General features: G+C 43.5%; 1 protein-coding gene across 11 annotated transcripts in view; it reads right to left on the reverse strand.

Annotated features, from left to right (window-relative positions):
• Positions 1-20,923, reverse strand: part of IL27RA (interleukin 27 receptor subunit alpha) — a 203,929-nt gene that overhangs the window by 72,196 nt on the left and 110,810 nt on the right. For 8 of the 11 annotated variants that reach the window (XR_014960477.1, XM_085600469.1, XM_085600463.1 and 5 more), the window contains 11 exons: positions 20,208-20,310; positions 18,413-18,545; positions 17,540-17,712; positions 16,100-16,257; positions 15,778-15,931; positions 11,821-11,944; positions 10,960-11,132; positions 9,518-9,675; positions 9,196-9,349; positions 3,992-4,056; positions 2,055-2,253 (listed from right to left, as the gene is read on the reverse strand). Coding sequence is in view for 10 of the 11 variants with exons in the window: in XM_085600469.1 (XP_085456595.1) it covers positions 2,055-2,253; positions 3,992-4,056; positions 9,196-9,349; positions 9,518-9,675; positions 10,960-11,132; positions 11,821-11,944; positions 15,778-15,931; positions 16,100-16,257; positions 17,540-17,712; positions 18,413-18,545; positions 20,208-20,283 (1,567 nt within the window). In the remaining variant the exon portion in view is untranslated. Of the gene's footprint in view, positions 1-2,054; positions 2,254-3,991; positions 4,057-9,195; positions 9,350-9,517; positions 9,676-10,959; positions 11,133-11,820; positions 11,945-15,777; positions 15,932-16,099; positions 16,258-17,539; positions 17,713-18,412; positions 18,546-20,207; positions 20,311-20,923 lie in introns of those variants that run through there. The other 3 variants (XM_085600473.1, XM_085600472.1, XM_085600470.1) reach the window with 2 other exon arrangements.

Raw genomic sequence — 20,923 nt, forward strand, 5'->3', positions numbered from 1 at the left:
GAGTGTTTTTAAAAAGAATGCTTTCGGTGATGGGGTGCCAGCGGAGGGATACCGTGTGGCTAAAGGCATCTACAGAAAATGGATACCAGAGCCCCCCAAAAAATATTAGTTTTCATTCAGAATAAGTGCCCTCAAGGTGTCCAACTATGGGGACAGACACCAATGTCATCGACCTTCCTTTCCTCGACTGCTGCATTATAAGATACAATATTTCAAGGGTGTAGAAGCCAGATATGTAAATGAAACATGTTGGCTTAGACAGGCACAATGTTTCAATAACATTAACTATTGTTTACCATTAATGTTTTAACTTCTCCCTGTCAAAAAGGATGTCCTTCTATGTTAATTTCAAGCACTTAAAAAAAGAAATACTGTTTCATTCAGCTGTTATTAACACATATTGCCTGCAAACAATGAGTAAGTTGTCCTACTGCAAGCACTTTAGTGCAACAGTAAAGGATGTCATATCTGTGTAGCATTCAAACGGCATGAGCAATAGTTAAGCATTTACACTGAGGTCAGATGCATTTTTGTACATCCTTGTTTTCCTTGAGGTCTGGAAGGGTGAACATTCTGTATTAATGAAGGTTTATTTGTATGCAAGCTGCATTTATTCAAATTTATAAACACATTAGATATATTGATTTTTTTTTTATTTCTATGAAAAGTACTTATACACGTTTTATTTCATATTCTTAATGTATATTCTGAACATTCTCATGAATACTCATCTATTTCCATCAAACATTCATATACCATCCATGCAATGCAACTGTATTTTGAGCAAAATCGAGCAAATGCACATCAGTGTTTGGTTATTTTCTGTCTTAAACTTGCATTCACCTTTCACATACTGTAAATTGCTGTCAAGCAAGGATCTCCCGTGGTGGCCGAGAAAAGGCTACTCTAGTCAGGAAACTAGCAACCAAAGATATATCTCAGCCTAATAAGGGCATCATCGCTGCAACATCACAGAATGTTGATGCCATGTCTTAAAAGCGTTGGTCTTTTATAGGTTCTTCTCCATTTTGTGAACTGCTTTTAACCCCTGAAACAGGAAGTCAGATTATAAGACAGGAAGTGCTGTTTACAGATCGAACACTGTAGCCCAATGTCAGCAAACGGTAGCATATATATTTCACTCTTGTTCCCCACAAGGATATGCAAGGTTTTACTTGCCGCCTTTTCGCCTTTAATAGGTCAACAGACTTCACTTCCTGCCCCCCTTTGATGTTGCGTCCTATGTTCAGGGGCTGACCACAGTTCACAAAATGGAGGACATTCAAGTAATATCAAAGCTTGCACAAAAGTCAAAAGCAGGGAATATCATTGTAGTAGTACTATATGGTTTGCGCCTATTGGTTTAGATAAGGGAATAATGCTCTCTGCTGTCCCCTGGTACAATATTACTTGCCCTGATCCGCTGAACCTTTAAACTCACTCTTCATAAGCCTTGACCAGCAAGTGGTGTTTTATTCACCTTAAAATATGCAACAGGCAACCCTAAAATCTGCTTTAAAAGATGTTCAAGGTGAATAGAAATGGGGTGTGGATTGAACAGAATATATCGCTTGAGGTTTGACCTAGAAAAATTCAGATTAAATGAAAGTCTCTTCTCACTGCAGACAATGCCTTCGCCCAAGGAATGTTTTTCCAGACCACATCATATGCTGTTGTATAAAATGGACTCAAACCTCCCTCTCATCCTCACCTTTCCCAGCATTTCAACAGATGTACTTTTTGTCAGCGCCACAATACCCTCCCGGGTGATAGTGCGCGCTACAAATCTGCAGAACATCACGTATATAGGCATTTGTAAGGCACTGCGAAGCCCATGTGACGAGGTTAGCATTAGAGAAATACCACCAATACATAAGTAAATAATCCCCGCCGCCCACCTTCACCTGGGGGGGGGGGGGGGGGGCTGGTTGTCCTCTGTGACGTGGTCCTGAATCCTCCACTTACAGGGAAGTGGGTTTCTTCTCAGAGGAGTCCCTCCCCCCAATCCTCCCTGACCCGCCCGGGTATCTATCATAGCATGGAATATCCTTTACCTGCAGGTTCCAGGTAGAGATCGGTCGGCTCAGTCTGGCCATGAGAATTGTTTGCAGCAATACTGGCGTTATCCACGGTGCCAGGTAAGGTGATGTTACAGCATGGCACTGATCTTACTACGTGCCTGCCTTGCCCGCGTTCCCAATAGGACAGAATGTAGGAGAGGCTGAGGCTCCTTGCAGCACTGGGGTCCAGGGCCTGCAGAAAAGATGCGGAATTCAACCACAGTACCCAGAGGTCCGGGGACCAGTGTCTCCAGGTGTACAGCTTAATCACGAAGGGCACCAAAAATCACTACAGAATGGGGCAGCTGGTCAAAGCTTTTCTCGCCACTCAACAGGGACTGTCAATGAAAGTTCACAACACACACAAAAGGAACAGCACACAAACAGCAGTGCTATCATACCTATCACATGCAACAGGCATTTTGCTTTAAAATTACTTTTTATCTCACCGTAAGTCATTAGAGTTATTCAAATAGCTTATTGTTTTATTCACAACTGAATTCTTTTATCCTCCTTTCATCTTATTATTGTATTACTTGTATTTAAATAAGATACAGTCTTCATCCTTCTGAATTCATATATATTTAACTGTATGCATTACTTCCAATGTAATTTAAGTTATCACATTGCTCATTTCTGTATTGTATTGCTTTTTTTGTCTTATATTCAATAAATGCTAATAAACAAATTCAACACATGCAACAGGCACAGTAAGTCACACAGAACAAGTGGAAAACAATCGGTACAAGCTTTTCACAAAAACACAAATAGGTGTTGTACGGCAACAGCAGGGCAAACCTCACTAGCAAACAGCACAGGCAGGGAAAGTGCAAACTTTAGCCAGGTACAGAACAATTAAAGTACATTCAGTGGCTTTATACAGTCATCACAAAGACATCCTTTCAGTTATTTTCTTAGTATTTTATATAAAGAGCCCCTAGATACAAGCAGCAATTTACAAACATTTTCATTGAAGCAACAGAAGCTACTGTAAAGACCTGTAGAATGGGTCGCGTGTTATTGAGACCAGATTACAGAGACCAGGATATGGGGAGGCTGGAGTAGGAACATATAAATCCGTTAGAACACCTTGCGGTTGGGATTTACTTATTGTCGTTAAACGTTTATAAACAGTTTATTTTGCTTCACATTTTCATATAGCGCAACTCTATATAATTCAGGTGTCAATACGCTTTAAAGACAGATTAACAAGTAGAGCTGTGGATCACATTACACAAAAAGCAGAGTTTTTGAGTTTTCGAGTTTTCGTACAATAATGTGAATTATGAACTACACCCGGGGAAAAGAAGAGTTTGCAGAATCCAGGAGCATAACCAGGACAGTATAGGTAGAGCAAAAAGAAGGGGGATAAGGCAATCTAGTAATAAATCCCATTTCTTTTGCAAAGAAAATAATTGTCTCATCTGCATCAGATTTATGGACTGTTCAGTCTTTCCAGACACTGTAGAGGTACAGCATGATTCTTTATGTCTTTCTGATTCCTCTTTTATTTCTTTTCATCCCACTAGGACACTTGGCCTTCGTTTCTTAACTTAGGGGCACTCTGTAAAACTGCACTGCCTCATTTTCAGCACCTGCTAACAAAAAAGTTGTGTGCGGCGAGGATTAAGAACATACACGCGAGCTTGCTACTGAAAGGCTGAACAAAGATCCTGGAGTCCAGAACAATATAGTCACTGTTTCTGCCTCCAAGTCCTGAGGCGAGAAGCATTCATGTTAATCTCTGTCCCCTTCAGCTGAATCCCTCCAGGTCACTTCTGTTTCCTTCACTAAAATCTGAAGAGCAGTGAAATTAAGGCACTTGAATCAATTTCTTCAAGTGCTAAGAACTCCAATCTCCAGCTTCAAGGGTCAGAAACTTAGCCCCTAAAGCACACATCCTTACCACTGATTTGGACCTCACCACTCACCTTCCATGTCACCAGCAGGCCTCCATCCTCCAAAGACCTCCACGCATCCACCTTCCCCACAGGTGCTGCAGGGAACAATTAAAACACTTAAAATGATGGGGTTACTTTGGCCCAATACATATCATTTACATATTACACCAACATTATACACCGCGTGCTGAAGAGAACGAGAGAGAGAAAAACAAGCGCATAAAACCTTTATCAGCATGCTGGATTCAATGCACTGCGCCACACTCCACTGAATAGAACCGGGATGTCTAACACTGACCCATGAAGGCAGGAACCGTGCCTGACTTCCAGGATATCCAGATGGGATAAGTACTGTACATGGAGCTAATCTGAATATGAATCCTTTACATAGTCAATGGTCATCCTGAAAAAGGCAAGTATGGCTCTGGGGCTTGCAGATGGACATAGGACATTTGCGAGTTCATCCCCAGTGATATGAACCCCATCATCAGTGTGACACTTTCCACTAACTCCTTAGGACCCCGCTGCTCTGAGTACCACCAAAGCAAACTATGAAGGTGCCGTAAAGCAACTATTTTCGAAATAAGGCATCTCATCATTCTAAGGTAAAATTAATAAAGTATATCAAGCTTTTCTAAAAAGACAATAACACAGGGAGTCAGTTTCACGTGGTTTTACTGTGGCAAAGGGGTTGAAAGTGAATTATTTTATCAAGTGGTCCGCTTGCACCAAGTGTTCGAGTGGAGTTTTAAATTACACTTAAAGCGAGTCGTGTTATTAATGAGCACATTTTAAAAGTTTGAAATAAGCTTAATTTCAAAAGGACAAAAAATAAACATGGGTGATCATTCTTCTTCCCACTGGGAACCAGGGTAGGCAATAGTAAGAGGACTACAATAGTGCATTCCATATTTACATCCATTGTGTACATGGTAATCAACAGCAATTCATTTGTGCCCAAAAAGTATATGAGGATTTGAAATTGCCATAAAATAGAGACACAATCTCAAATCAAAATCAAAGGTTAGTATTATTAGATAGAATTTTCCTTTAATGGATCACAATAGGTCTATTATCTTATGCACATTCAATGAACATGGGAATCCATGTTTAACAGTGGGTTTAGTGTTTGCAACGCCGTGCACACAAACGTGATAAAATGAATACCTCTAACCCAATAGTTCAAGATGCTGAGGTCAGGCTGAATCAGGTTGTAAAACAATAGTCAACTATAGTTGCTAGAAATGCCATTCTTGGATTCAATCCTGGTTTACAAATGTCAACGTTTCGGCTATCTTGGTGTACCTGGATGATATGGATCATGTAGCATGGAATGCAACAGGTGGTAAAGCTTGGGACACATATGAAAAGCTCAGACAACTGGTCTCAGATACCAGACAAGTGCCGGGACCGGTCAATAAACAAACAAGCAGCAGGTAAGCACGGGCTGCCAGTGGTCTGGGGAGATGAGTAAATCATGGATGTAATTATGGAATGATTCTTTGGAAACCGCTGTTGTCCTATTTTTATTTCAAAAGGCGGCATACAACATATGATGGGAAAGAAGGGCATAGCGTCAGCGACAATACAGAAGCGGAGTCCGAGAACTTAAGGTAGCTGTATTTGGAACACAGGCCACAATCTGTACGTTTTAAAGTGAAGTTAATTGTTTATTTCTTATACTTCAGCACTCCTGTTCTGTAACTCACATTTTCACAATAAGTAAAAAAAAAAATTGCAAACAGGATGGAGCCTTTATAAGAGACAGTGAGTGGACTACCTCAGGAGACCTTGGACTGCCTTTGTACCAGACATGCAGTTAAAAATAAAAATAAAACAGTCACATAGTCAGGGAAACGTGTGGAAATTATACGAGTGCAAAGTAGCAACCCTCACTGTGGTGGGGAGCACACCCTTTCAACACAGCTGGCCTAAGCTGTCAAACATTTTTCGTTGAAAGCCTGAGCACCTTCAATAAGGTGCAGAGTACCTCTCCGCCAAAGCCCATCTGCGGAACACCCAACCAAAAGAGAACACATTGCTATTGGTAACAACGGTCACATCCAATCATGGCTCTCAGATATGAACTGGGAAATGTCCCAGCCCGGTCATATCCTCGTCTTCTACAATGATGGCAAACTTTCTTTGGAAAACCCGAATACAAAGAGAACCCACGGGTGTCGGCTGTCTCTGCACCGAAACGGCAATACAAAATAAAAAAAACAAATTGAATCAAATTCTCTTAAAGGAATGGAAGCTTACTCAGGAACAGCCACTGTGCCCAACTGCTATACTTCAAATTTCAAAGTCAGCTACATAGAGCTGCATGTGCACTCACAATTACAAGATGATAGCCAATTCCTTTTTTAAAGACAACAGAAATAGAACAAAAGTCTTATTTAATGGTGCGAACTGAAATTAAACATAACACATTGCAGTTATTTGAGAGTTACACGAGTAATATTAGCCTTAGAAAAAATGCACTTTGCTGTGAAGGATGGTTGGTTCATTGTATAGATTAAACAAGCAAACTATAATGTAATTAAGACGTCTGAATTTTGGACACATTTTTACTTCACAAAAGTGGCATAGAGTGGAGAAGAGTAGCATGGAGGGGTGTAGAGCAGAGTGGCGTAGGGAGAGACAGAGTAGAGTGGCATAGACTAGAGTGCATAGAGTAGAGTGGCATGGATTGGTGTCGTGCAGAGTGGCATAGAGTAGAGTGGCATAAAATACGGTGGGGTGGAGTAGAGTGGAGTGGCATTTTGAGAAAAGAGTGATGTAGAGTAGAGTGGAGAGGTGTAGAGTGGAGTGTAGTAGAGTGGTGTGGTGTGGAGTGGCGGAGAGTGGAGTGGCGGAGAGTGGAATGGCAGAGACAGGCATGGAGTGGCGGAGAGTGGAGTGGTGTAGAGTGGCGTGGAGTGCAGGAAAGTGGAGTAGCGTAAAATAGAGTAGTACAGTTGCGGGTGTAAGTACCTGAAGCATTAATGGAGACAGTAGATAGGTAGAAAGCAACATAAATAAGAAGCTGTATGCCTGTGTTAAGATTAGGAAAGCTTATAGCACATATAGGAATAATACTGAAATGCTTTTAAAATAAAAAAAATAATGTGTTGCAATAAGAAGAGTGAGAACAAAGATGAGGAAGAACACATGCACTTGGTCCATGTAACAGGGAGAAGCTAACATAAGAAAGGAAGGGCAGCTTATGGGAGCTAAACAATCAAAAGATAGCAAATGAGAGTGGCAACAAAAAAAAAACGAATGGTATGCGGTGGGCAGGTTTGAATCCCACTGAATTGTAAATAATACGTCTTGCGACATACGTTGTGTAGGCGAGAGCTAAACAAGAACTGGTGGATGGTTATCACATACCATTTCGGGCAACTCGTCGGCTACGAGTGTCGTGGCCATTGGTGGACCCTAGAGTCAGCAAGGCTGACCGAAGATAACTCAGTTTGCTCATACTCTTTCTAAAGACAATGGTCCCCAGGTCTGTACTCCTGTATGAGCAAACTGATTATGAAAAGACAAGGATACCCAAATATAATTGGTCAGGGACCTTTGGGTTATTGAACTCTTTCTGAAGACAATAGTCCCCAGACAGAAAATAAGTTATAGTCAATAAATATAGGCCCAAAGTACTATATTGTAGACATATGTCCAGCTGGACAGATATTTAAATGCAATCAATTCAATATTTAGAGAAAGTAAACACGGAGCAGTTTAAGTGGGACACAAGCCTGCATCCAACTTAAGCAAGAAAGACGTACAACATAAAGTAAGGGGTTCAGGCAAGGGGAATTGTTTGTTTTCAACACATTTCTTATAGAACAAATAGAATATACAAGAAACACCATTACACAAAAATTTGAACATTTTCAAAAAGCGTATATGGTGTACAAGGTGTCGACGGCGTTTCGATCCCTTGAGAAAATGCTGGGATCATCTTCAGGAAATTATGATAAGCATGGCTATTTACATATGACTTAAATTGCGGTTAAGGGAGTTCCAGTGTGAACATATTCCAATACGAAGTGGCCCAGTTTTGTAGTCGTGGGCTGAGTTCTTGAGCCAATGTGGTTAGAGGAGTTCCAATGTGAACGTATTGCAATGTCAAACGAGCCGCTTTTGCGGTCTCGAGTCAAGTTCCCAGTCAATGCGTATCTGGTCTTCAGTCTGTCACAACATATGTGTTGTCGGTCACAGCAGTGCACATGTTGTGACAGACTGACGACCAGATACGCATTGGCCCTTAACCGCAGTTTAAGTCATATGTAAACAGGCATGCTTATCATAATGTCCTGAAGATAATCTCAGCATTTTCTCAAGGGATCGAAACGCCGTCGACACCTTGTACACCATATATGCTTTTTGAAAATTTTCTAATTTTTGTGTAATGGGGTTTCTTGTATATTCTGCAACTAGAGATAATGCTTCCGATTCGAGCTCTAGAATTACACACAGGGCTTCTATTTCTATAGCTAGACACAATACTCCAGATTCAGCCCACAGAACCAGACACATTACTCCATATACAGACCACAGACCTGGAAAATACCCCTAACCTTGCTTACAGAATTAGACACAGTACTTCTGAAATGCATTCGCAACTGGATCTGATACTGTAGATTCTCACCCACAAAACCGGACACAACATATCATTCACAGCCACCTAAAGGAGAACATACTCCCAATACTGCATGTAGACAAATAATCCTGAAATGGCCTTCAGAATGGGATGCAATAATGCAGATGATGCCGCCAGAACTGGACAACAACCCAGGTGAAATCTCTTCAATTATTTACAAAGTTGTTCCAAAACTTCAATTTTGTGCAGGGTGTGCCTCCTTGGATGCCATAACACTCACCTTGATCTCCAAACAGCCACCCCACACAGCTTAGACTCTTTGAAATTATGGGATAGGACAACCTACAGTTCCCTTCCCTCTGTAACCCCATCCCCCCATTCCCCCCCCAGGTAACTGGTTTCCATAGTTTCTCTGCCCCAGTGGTGAGATGTCATACTTGGATGCGACTGTATATCGCGTCACCTCTCTCTCCACTCCCTCATTTTCCCTTCTCCCTTTAGGGATACTGTCTCAATTTCCACTCTTGGTACATCTTAAAGAGGCTAGTCTCTATGTATTCTTTCTGGAATTTTACCAAGAAAGGCAGTGACAAGGGGTAGCTGATTTTCCGACAGGTCTTTCACAAAAATACAGCGCACATACCCGCTTCCGGACTCCTGAAGGTAATTGGTTCACTCCAGTCACTCCGGAGGATGTCCGCTGAGGAACGGATGTATCGCGCCCGCACCTCGTACAGCGTGAAAGGCGACAGGTTCAGGAATTCCTGATGAGAGGGGTAGTCACATTCTGAGATCACCTGTCAAGAGACCAGATTTGGAGCATAACTGATCTTTCTTTCAAGGAGAGAAAGCAGTAAGACTGAGGTGCATTGACCTGGATCCCATTAATGATGTTTTGTGCAAAATTAAGGTGCATCAGTTGAACTATGTGGTGGTGCCAGGGCTAGAATGTGCATGTTTCTCACCTTACTCCAATTGTGGTTCCCCTGTTCTCGGTACTGGAGCTGACACTCCAGGCTGCCGCTGTAATAATCAGAAGAAGAGAGCTCCAAGTTCACCACCATATTCTCCGACTCATTGCGGGACGCTTCCTCAACTGAGAGCAGCGGTGGGCTCAGGACCACTGGAACAGAGAAGAACATGCAGTGTAACATTTGTAATTTGTAATGACATTTACCTGCACTGCAAAGAGATGGCCTGGCAAGGCTTAAAAAGCTATACTGTCCTGCCTCACATTTTTCCCAAGTAGAGTTCACATTCTCGAGTTCTCTAGAAATGATACATGATTCTGATAATGCTCCTCGGAGGATCCCAGGGTGTTTGGGGAAGACGAGGTACCCACAGAATGCACCAGAAGAAGGTTAAGTCTAGTTACTGCTCCTTCTTACCAGGCTATGGGGAGAATGGCAATTTCCAACAGCTGAACGATAGTTTTGAGGGACAGATGTTTCACCTGTACCCCTGGTACAGAGAAATCTTGCGGTCTCTTCCGTAGTGACATGCAACCAATCTGCTCAATGAACAAGGGCCTCATTTTCCCCGGTATGTGCATGTGTGGTGTATTGTATGCTGTCCCATGTGTCTGACATATTTTGGACCAGAAGACAACATGCAGGTCAAACAGGGTCAAAAGAGGACATTGTGTTCAAGCCTGCACAAGATTCCCTGCAGACTGTCCTCATCCTCTGTGGATGTGACAGAATACATGGAATTTGGTCCCACTAATGCCTGCTTTAAAACTTAACTTGCCTGATGCTTTTTTTGTGGGGGGGGGTCATCTATTCCTCGGTCAAAGAGGTTTTACTCCGCTGTACCTGAAATACACTTTCCCTTTCCTGTGCTGGGCAAATCATATCAACCAGAGAAGCCTGGGAGAGGTTGTCTTAAGATAATCCACTACTCTTCTTGTCAAATTGGAGCTAGCCCTACTTCTGCATGAAACCCAGAAAGTCTAGAAAAGAGTAGGGAAAGTCTGGGGAAGACAAACCTTCTCACATCCACTGCAATTCAGCTTAGCACAAGGTCAGCCACAGCAACACAAGCTTACCAAGGGAAGCACTGCTGAGCACACCTATGGAAGCACACCTGTGTGTACAATTTAACACCAATGGCAGCACAGGTGTGTAGAAGCACACCTATGTACATGCATCTCTTTCGAGACATATAACTAGAGCAGTACACACTGGAGGACAAACATCCACAGCAGCACAGCTGTGCTCCCACACACTCTTGCTAGCTTTTCAGTATGCACATACCATGTAGCCCACATCTACATAATCACCTTTGCAGAGGTACACACTGCAGCACCCTTCCAAGCACTAAACATACATGCACAGAAAACAACAATCACTTTTATGTGAGCAGTGACCAGGTGGACCTAGAACAGAGGTTAGGAAAATACACTCACAGACTGCTTGCAGGTCGAACTTCACGTGTTGTGACGCTACTCTCCCGCTGACGCCAAAACCTTCAACCCACACCTCACACTTGTCATGGGACGTCATGTTTTCTCGTGGAATCATAACCCAGCTCTGCCCTTGCGGAACTGAGAAGACGGCTGGAGTCAGCTGATCTGTGTGACTTGAACACAAAGATGGAAGATGGTATTACACTGCCCCGCAAACCACCACAGTGGCCAAGACGAGTCACACGGCAGGTCTCGCGACATGCCTATACAGTGCGCTATCAACAGGGATTCCTTCCTTCGAGCTGATGTTTATAAGCTCGCTATGTTTCTATTATTTCATTGTAAATGTTGCTTTTTTGCAATGAAAGTCATCAGACTTGATGCTACTCATCTGACCAATTTACTCTGTAATTATCCTGTAGAAATGTGGTAACTATGCCTGCTGACCTAATAAAATATGTTTTGAAAAAAGAAAATAAAAACAGGGATTCCTTCCTAAAGACATCAGACAGTGAGAAGCAGAGACAAGCATAGCAAGGAAATGGGGAGGAAGGAGAGTGAGTGGGGGAAAATACCATTAGAGGTGGAGGGATTTCAGGGGAGAAAACCAGGCAGGCTAGGTACAGGGCAACCAGAAAGGTGGCGGGATCACTACAGAGGTGAGATGGGAAACTTGGTGGCACAGAGATGGTAAAGGAGAGGAAGGGATAACACAGTGACTGGGTGTACAGGAAGTGGAAGGGTGACAACAGAAGTGGTAAGCAGACACACGGATTCAACAAAGGGTCAGGTGAGCAGGATATGTGAGGGAAGAAGGGCAATCCAAAGAAAAATGGCAGAGTGTACAAGCCTTATACATACAACTTTAGACTGCGATAGTACAGTGTGAGGACTGTGTCTTCACCGTGCTCTCCCTCATAGGCCCAGGTGCAGTTCATGTCGTTGTTCGGACCCCGTCGGAAGCAGTGGAGATCATAGCAGCACCCTGCACCATGAGATTAGGGAACATTACACACTGACATACAGATTAGCATGTGACATTGACATGTGCATTCACACTTGATACTTGGACAGTGACACTCTTAGCATTGACCAGCACCATGATACATGTGACAACCCATACAGTAACCACAACAAACTTACCAAACATAATGTTAAGACAGGCCCTAGACCTACCTTGAGTTAAGGAACAATAAAAGAAAAAAGAGGTGCGGCGGGAGTGACCAAAACTTTAAGATCTCCCATTGCACATCTATGGAGAGTAAACGCCGACTACGGCTTGTAGTTGTGTCTAAGATCCCCAAGCTCATTTAATGAAAACTGTAAGTCCCCCATATATTTGCAGTGTGTGCAGGGTCAGCTTTAGAACAGTGCGACTGGTGCAGCCGCACTGGTTGCTGACCAGTGGAGCGGGCGCTGACCTTAGGTCGGGGGCGCTGTGTTTAACAATAACTTATGATTGGAGAGATGAGGGGCGCTTTTGCCCGGTGGCAGTGAGAGAATCCAGAGAGGCGGTCATGGGGTGAGAGGCGCCAGAAATTATTGTCGCACCGGGCACCACCAGCTCTAAAGCCGGCCCGAGTGTGTGGTTTCTGCACTGTATCCGTACTGAGACATTTAGGCCCTTTTAGGCCAAGCAGTTAAACCCCACCCCTAAACTGTTGTTGTCGACAGAATGATAACTCATGCCACACAGGCGCCTCACATACAGACACCAACAACACACATTAAGAGACACACTAACATACGTCCATTTACACAAAGATTTGTGGACCACACATTCAGCTACAACACATTCCTATTTTCTGTTTAAAAAACATTCGTACAATTATAAAATCGTATGCAATATATAGAACATACCAAAAAATACTTGAATCCCCAGAAGAATTTTACATCATGCTCACAGTTTTGCACCTGCATACACACCAATGACTGCATGTGTGAATGAGTTAGTGTGACGTCGGGTCTGTGACGCAGGGAGGATACCGGTACGGGTTATTACCCCGTTGCTAGGGTTTTGCGCTGGATCATCGGCTACGAGTGCAGTGGCCATTGGTGGACCCTAGAGTCAGCAAGGCTGACCGAAGATAACTCAGTTTGCTCATACTCTTTCTAAAGACAATGGTCCCCAGGCTGAAAATAAGTTATAGTCAATAAATATAGGCCCAATCAGTACTATATTGTAGACATCTGCCCAGCCGGACAGATATTTAATATGCAATCAATTCAATATTTACAGAAAGTAAACACGGAGCAGTTTAAGTGGGACACAAGCCTGCATCCAACTTAAGCAAGAAAGACGTACAACATAAAGTAAGGGGTTCAGGCAAGGGGAATTGTTTGTTTTCAACACATTTCTTATAGAACAAATAGAATATACAAGAAACACCATTACACAAAAATTTTAACATTTTCAAAAAGCGTATATGGTGTACAAGGTGTTGACGGCGTTTCGATCCCTTGAGAAAATGCTGGGATCATCTTCAGGACATTATGATAAGCATGCCTATTTACATATGACTTAAATTGCGTTAAGGGAGTTCCAGTGTGAACATATTCCAATACGAAGTGGCCCAGTTTTATAGTCGTGGGCTGAGTTCTTGAGCCAATGCGGTTAGAGGAGTTCCAATGTGAACGTATTGCAATGTCAAATGAACCACTTTTGCGGTCTCGAGTCAAGGTTCCGGTCAATCCGTATCTGATCTTCAGTCTGTCACAACATGTGTGTTGTCAGTCACAGCAGTGCACATGTTGTGACAGACTGACGACCAGATACGCATTGACTCTTAACCGCATTTTAAGTCATATGTAAACAGGCATGCTTATCATAATGTCCTGAAGATGATCCCAGCATTTTCTCAAGGGATCGAAACGCCGTCGACAACTTGTACAACATATACGCTTTTTGAAAATGTTATAATTTTTGTGTAATGGTGTTTCTTGTATATTCTGTTTGTTCTATAAGAAATGTGTTGAAAACAAACAATTCCCCTTGCCTGAAGCCCTTACTTTATGTTGTATGTCTTTCTTGCTTAAGTTGGATGCAGGTTCGTGTCCCACTTAAACTGCTCCGTGTTTACTTTCTCTAAATATTGAATTGATTGCATTTAAATATCTGTCCAGCTGGACATATGTCTACAATATAGTACTTTGGGCCTATATTTATTGACTATAACTTATTTTCTGTCTGGGGACTATTGTCTTCAGAAAGAGTTCAATAACCCAAAGGTCCCTGACCAATTATATTTGGGTATCCTTGTCTTTTCATAATCAGTTTGCTCATACAGGAGAACAGACCTGGCACCCATCTTCTCAACCATCCGCTCTCTGATTTCGATAAACATCTCGATTTCTCTTCGGTCCACGACTTCAGTTCACACAGCACCAGCATAGAAAAAGAGAGCAGGACTGCCTGCTACAGACCCTGTGTAGGCTTAAGCTGTGGCTTTGCTCTTTCCGTACAACTACACGCCCTTACTGGCTAGTGCATTTTGGAAGTTCACTTCTAATTTTGGTTGGGCAGCAATATGGATTACCAGAGCCCTTCTTTCAAAGCTACACCTTGAGACAAAAATATGCATATCCTCTTTTCTGTATATCTACCATTGAGCTGCTTACCTGTCACTCTCATATCACTGTTCTCCAGACTGTATACATTGAAGTACTTACATCTTCCCTCAGAAAACATCCGAGGTGCCTTTAGCACCAGCTTGGTACTCTCCTATGGGATGTGATATTTAGAACTAGAAAAACATCCAAAGTGTGGCATCTAGAGGTCTATTGAACTGAACACTGATGTCATGGCCTCTTTACATTAACACAATCCTTCAGATGTGACCTCTAGAATACGGCACAATACTCCAGATGCACCAAAAAGACACAGAATTCCAGACATGCCCCCTGAAATTAAAACAAAACTAACATTGCCCACAGAACTGGACACAATACAGGAGCTGCGGCCTTCAGAATAAGACACAATACTCCTAAAACGCCCTCTGCAACTAGAGATAATGCTTCCGATTCGAGCTCTAGAATTACACACAGGGCTTCTATTTCTAGAGCTAGACACAATACTCCAGATTCAGCCCACAGAACCACACACATTACTCCATATACAGACCACAGACATGGAAAATGCCCCCAACCTTGCTTACAAAATTAGACACAGTACTTCTGAAATGCATTCACAACTGGATCCGATACTGTAGATTCTCACCCACAAAACCGGACACAATATACAATTCACAGCCACCTAAAGGAGAACATACTCCCAATACTGCATGTAGACAAATAATCCTGAAATGGCCTTCAGAATGGAATGCAATAATGCAGATGATGCCTCCAGAACTGGACAACATCCCAGGTGAAATCTCTTCAATTATTTACAAAGTCGTTCCAAAACTTCAATTTTGTACAGGGTGTACCTCCCTGGATGCCATAACACTCACCTTGATCTCCAAACAGCCTCCCCACACAGCTTGGACTCATTGAAATTATGGGATAGGACAACCTACAGTTCCCTTCCCTCTGTAACCCCATCCCCCCCATTTCCACACCCCCCCCAGGTTACTGGTTTCCACAGTTTCTCTGCCCCAGTGGTGAGATATCATACTTGGATGCGACTGTATATCGCGTCACCTCTCTTTCCACTCCCTCATTTTCCCTTCTCCCTTTAGGGATACTGACTCAATTTCCACTCTTGGTACATCTTAAAGAGGCTAGTCTCTATGTATTCTTTCTGGAATTTTACCAAGAAAGGCAGTGACAAGGGGTAGCTGATTTTCCGACAGGTCTTTCACAAAAATACAGCGCACATACCCGCTTCCGGACTCCTGAAGGTAATTGGTTCACTCCAGTCACTCCGGAGGATGTCCCCTGAGGAACGGATGTATCGCGCCCGCACCTCGTACAGCGTGAAAGGCGACAGGTTCAGGAATTCCTGATGAGAGGGGTAGTCACATTCTGAGATCACCTGTCAAGAGACCAGATTTGGAGCATAACTGATCTTTCTTTCAAGGAGAGAAAGCAGAAAGACTGAGGTGCATTGACCTGGATCCCATTAATGGTGTTTTGTGCAAAATTAGGGTGCATCAGTTGAACTATGTGGTGGTGCCAGGGCTAGAATGTGCATGTTTCTCACCTTACTCCAATTGTGGTTCCCCTGTTCTCGGTACTGGAGCTGACACTCCAGGCTGCCGCTGTAATAATCAGAAGAAGAGAGCTCCAAGTTCACCAGGATATTCTCCGACTCCATGCCGGACACTTCCTCAACTGAGAGCAGAGGTGGGCTCAGGACCACTGGAACAGAGAGGAACATGCAGTGTAACATTTGTAATTTGTAATGACATTTACATGCACTGCAAAGAGATGGCCTGGTAAGGCTTAAAAAGCTATACTGCCCTGCCTCACATTTTTCCCAAGTAGAGTTCACATTCTCGAGTTCTCTAGAAATGATACATGATTCTGATAATGTTCCTCTGAGGATCCCAGGGTGTTTGGGGAAGAGGGGGTACCCAAAGAATGCACCAGAAGAAGGTTAAGTCTAGTTACTGCTCCTTCTTACCTGGCTATGGGGAGAATGGCAATTTCCAACAGCTGAACAATAGTTTTGAGGGGCAGATGTTTCACCTGTACCCCTGGTACAGAGAAATCTTGCGGTCTATTCCGTAGTGACATGCAACCAATCTGCTCAATGAACAAGGGCCTCATTTTCCCCGGTATGTTCATGTGTGGTGTATTGTATGCTGTCCCATGTGTCTGACATATTTTGGACCAGAAGACAACATGCAGGTCAAACAGGGTCAAAAGAGGACACTGTGTTCAAGACTGCACAAGATTCCCTGCAGACTGCCCTCATCCTCTGTGGATGTGACAGAATACATGGAATTTGTTCCCACTAATGCCTGCGTTAAAACTTAACTTGCCTGATGTTTTTTTTGGGGGGGGGGTCATCTATTCCTCGGTCAAAGAGGTTTTACTCCGCTGTACCTGAAATACACTTTCCCTTTCCTGTGCTGGGCAAATCATTTCAACCAGAGAAGCCTGGGAGAGGTGTCTGAAGATAATCCACTACTCTTCTTGTCAAATTGGAGCTAGCCCTACTTTTGCATGAAACCCAGAAAGTCTAGAAAAGAGTAGGGAAAGTCTGGGGAAGACAAACCTTCTCACATCCACTGCAATTCAGCTTAGCACAAGGTCAGCCACAGCAACGCAAGCTTACCAAGGGAAGCACTGCTGAGCACACCTATGGAAGCACACCTGTGTGTACAATTTAACACCAATGGCAGCACAGGTGTGTAGAAGCACACCTATGTACATACATCTCTTTCGAGACATATAACTAGAGCAGTACACACTGGAGGACAAACATCCAAAGCAGCACAGCTGTGCTCCCAGACACTCTTGCTAGCTTTTCAGTATGCACATACCATGTAGCCCACATCTACATAATCACCTTTGCAGAGGTACACACTGCAGCACCCATCCAAGCACTAAACATACATGCACAGAAAACAACAATCACTTTTATGTGAGCAGTGACCAGGTGGACCTAGAACAGAGGCTAGGAAAATACACTCACCGACTGCTTGCAGGTCGAACTTCACGTGCTGTGACGCTGCTCTCCCGCCGACGCCAACACCTTCAACCCACACCTCACACTTGTCATGGGACGTCATGTTTTCTCGTGGAATCATAACCCAGTTCTGCCCTTGTGGAACTGAGAAGACGGCTGGAGTCAGCTGATCTGTGTGACTTGAACACAAAGATGGAAGATGGTATTACACTGCCCCGCAAACTACCACAGTGGCCAAGACGAGTCACACGGCAGGTCTCGCGACATGGCTATACAGTGCGCTATCAACAGGGATTCCTTCCTTCGATCTGATGTTTATAAGCTCGCTATGTTTCTATTATTTCATTGTAAATGTTGCTTTTTTGCAATGAAAGTCATCAAACGTGATGCTACTCAACTGACCGATTTACTCTGTAATTATCCTGTAAGAAATGTGGTAACTATGCCTGCTGACCTAATAAAATATGTTTTCAAAAAAGGAAATAAAAACAGGGATTCCTTCCTAAAGACATCAGACAGTGAGAAGCAGAGACAAGTATAGCAAGGAAATGGGGAGGAAGGAGAGTGAGTGGGGGAAAAGACCATTAGAGGTGGAGGGATTTCAGGGGAGAAAACCAGGCAGGCTAGGCACAGGGCAACCAGAAAGGTGGTGGGATCACTACAGAGGTGAGATGGGAAACTTGGTGGCACAGAGATGGTAAAGGAGAGGAAGGGATAACACAGTGACTGGGTGTTTAGGAAGTGGAAGGGCGACAACAGGAGTGGTAAGCAAACACACGGATTCACCATAGGGTCAGGTGAGCAGGATATGTGAAGAAAGAAGGGCAATCCAAAGAAAAATGGCAGAGAAATGGCAGAGTCTACAAGCCTTATACATACAACTTTAGACTGCGATAGTGCAGTGTGAGGACTGTGTCTTCACCGTGCTCTCCCTCAGAGGCCCAGGTGCAGTTCATGTCGTTGTTCGGACCCAGTCGGAAACACTGCAGACCACGGAGATCATAGCAGCACCCTGCACCATGAGATTAGGGAACATTACACACTGACATACAGATTAGCATGTGACATTGACATGTGCATTCACACTTGATACTTGGACAGTGCCACTCTTAGCATTGACCAGCACCATGATACATGTGACAACCCATACAGTAACCACAACAAACATACCAAACATAATGCTAAGACAGGCCCTAGACCTACCTTGAGTTAAGGAACAATGAAAGAAAAAAGAGGTGTGGCGGGAGTGACCAACACTTTAAATCTCCCATTGCACATCTATGGAGAGTAAACGCAGACTACGGCTTGTAGTTGTGTCTAAGACCCCCAAGCTCACTTAATGAAAACTGTAAGTCCCCCATATATTTGCAGTGTGTGCAGGGCCAGCTTTAGAACAGTGCGACTGGTGCAGCCGCACTGGGTGCTGACCAGTGGAGGGGGCGCTGACCTTAGGTCGGGGGCGCTGTGTTTAACAATAACTTATGATTGGAGAGATGAGGGGCGCTTTTGCCCGGTGGCAGTGAGAGAATCCAGAGAGGCGGTCATGGGGTGAGAGGCGCCAGAAATTATTGTCGCACCGGGCACCACCAGCTCTAAAGCCGGCCCGAGTGTGTGGTTTCTGCACTGTATCCGTACTGAGACATTTAGGCCCTTTTAGGCCAAGCAGTTAAACCCCACCCCTAAACTGTTGTTGTCGACAGAATGATAACTCATGCCACACAGGCGCCTCACATACAGACACCAACAACACACATTAAGAGACACACTAACATACGTCCATTTACACAAAGATTTGTGGACCACACATTCAGCTACAACACATTCCTATTTTCTGTTTAAAAAACATTCGTACAATTATAAAATCGTATGCAATATATAGAACATACCAAAAAAAACTTGAATCCCCAGAAGAATTTTACATCATGCTCACAGTTTTGCACCTGCAAACACACAGGCTGGAACGTGAACCGCATAAACGAATGCTGGGGCTCAGACCAGGCAGTTCACCTTTCACACGAGGGACTTACCTGTCACTCAGAGGGGAACTTGAGAGAGTAATAGAGGGCCGGGGAGAAACAGAAAGAGGAGAAAGAAAGATAGATAGATAGATAGATAGATAGATAGATAGATAGATAGATAGATAGATAGATAGATAGATAGATAGATAGATAGATAGATAGATAGATAGATAGATAGATAGATAGATAGATAGATAGATAGATAGATAGATAGATAGATAGATAGATAGATAGATAGATAGATAGAGGCAGGGAGAGAGAGGTGGAGGTGGCACAAAGAAATATGGGGAAGGAATGGGGGCAATAAGCAGAGAGGGTAGGGGGAGAGGAGGAGTAAGTGTGAGGAAAAAAAAGGAGAAGAAAAAACGGGAGCGAAGGGTAGAGGCAAAGGGAGGAAAGAGTAGAAAGACAGAGGGGGGGAAAGAGGAGGAAGAGGAGGGGCACAGGGAAGGTTAGAGACAAAACCAGAGCAAGGCAATTTAAAAGAGGGGAAAAAGAGGCTGCCTGTGAGTGAGACAGAAAGAGGGCAATGTTCTTTAAACAGTTCACAAACAGCTTCAAATACCGGAGAACAATCTCACGGATACAGAGGATGCTGCATGTGAGAAAGTCAGAGATCACCTACAGCTTATTGCGCTTCTGCCTCAGTAACTTACCTCTCGGGGAAAATTGTGCTAGGAAGAGCAATAGGAAGTAGTGAAGACTAGCCAGCCCCACAACAGTGACCTTCATCTCACAACGAAGCCGCTCCACTACAGCCTGGAAGAGAAAAAGACTGAGCATGAGTAAGGTCCACAATTGCAGGACCAGAGGACTAAAACCGATAGGAGAAAAAAGGCAACGCCGCGCCTGTCACTGTACTCCATTCCCAGCTGAGTTCAGCAAACCAACCCTTTCAGAATTGAGCACTACAGCAAAAACTCTCTGCACCAACCCCAAAAGCAACAATCAAGCCTTCAAAATCTAAATAGGGAACAGCTACTTCCCTCTCAGAACTGAACAAGATACCACAAACTCTAAAGAATATACCCAACTGCACCAACTCTCTAAAGCCTGTAAGCAACAGCTTTAACACTCAGAACAAAACCTAAAAGCTCACTTCCTCAAAGAATCTAAGGCAACTGTCCCAAAACTCTCATAACCTAACCTAAAAGCTCACTTACTCAAAGAATCTAAGGCAACTGTCCCACAACTCTCATAGCTAAACCTAAAAGCTCAAAGTTCCAGCCCTTCAAGACCCAAGCTGCTAAAACACACTTCGATTTAAATAAAAAAAAGGCAAAGTACCCTGAGAACAACGTCTAAGTTCCAACCCTCTCAAAACCAAGCTCAAAACCAACAACTATCTAACAGCCAAACCCAACTATCAACC

The sequence above is a fragment of the Triturus cristatus genome, chromosome 4_2 (genome assembly GCF_964204655.1).
Source record: "Triturus cristatus chromosome 4_2, aTriCri1.1, whole genome shotgun sequence".
NCBI lineage: Eukaryota > Metazoa > Chordata > Amphibia > Caudata > Salamandridae > Triturus > Triturus cristatus.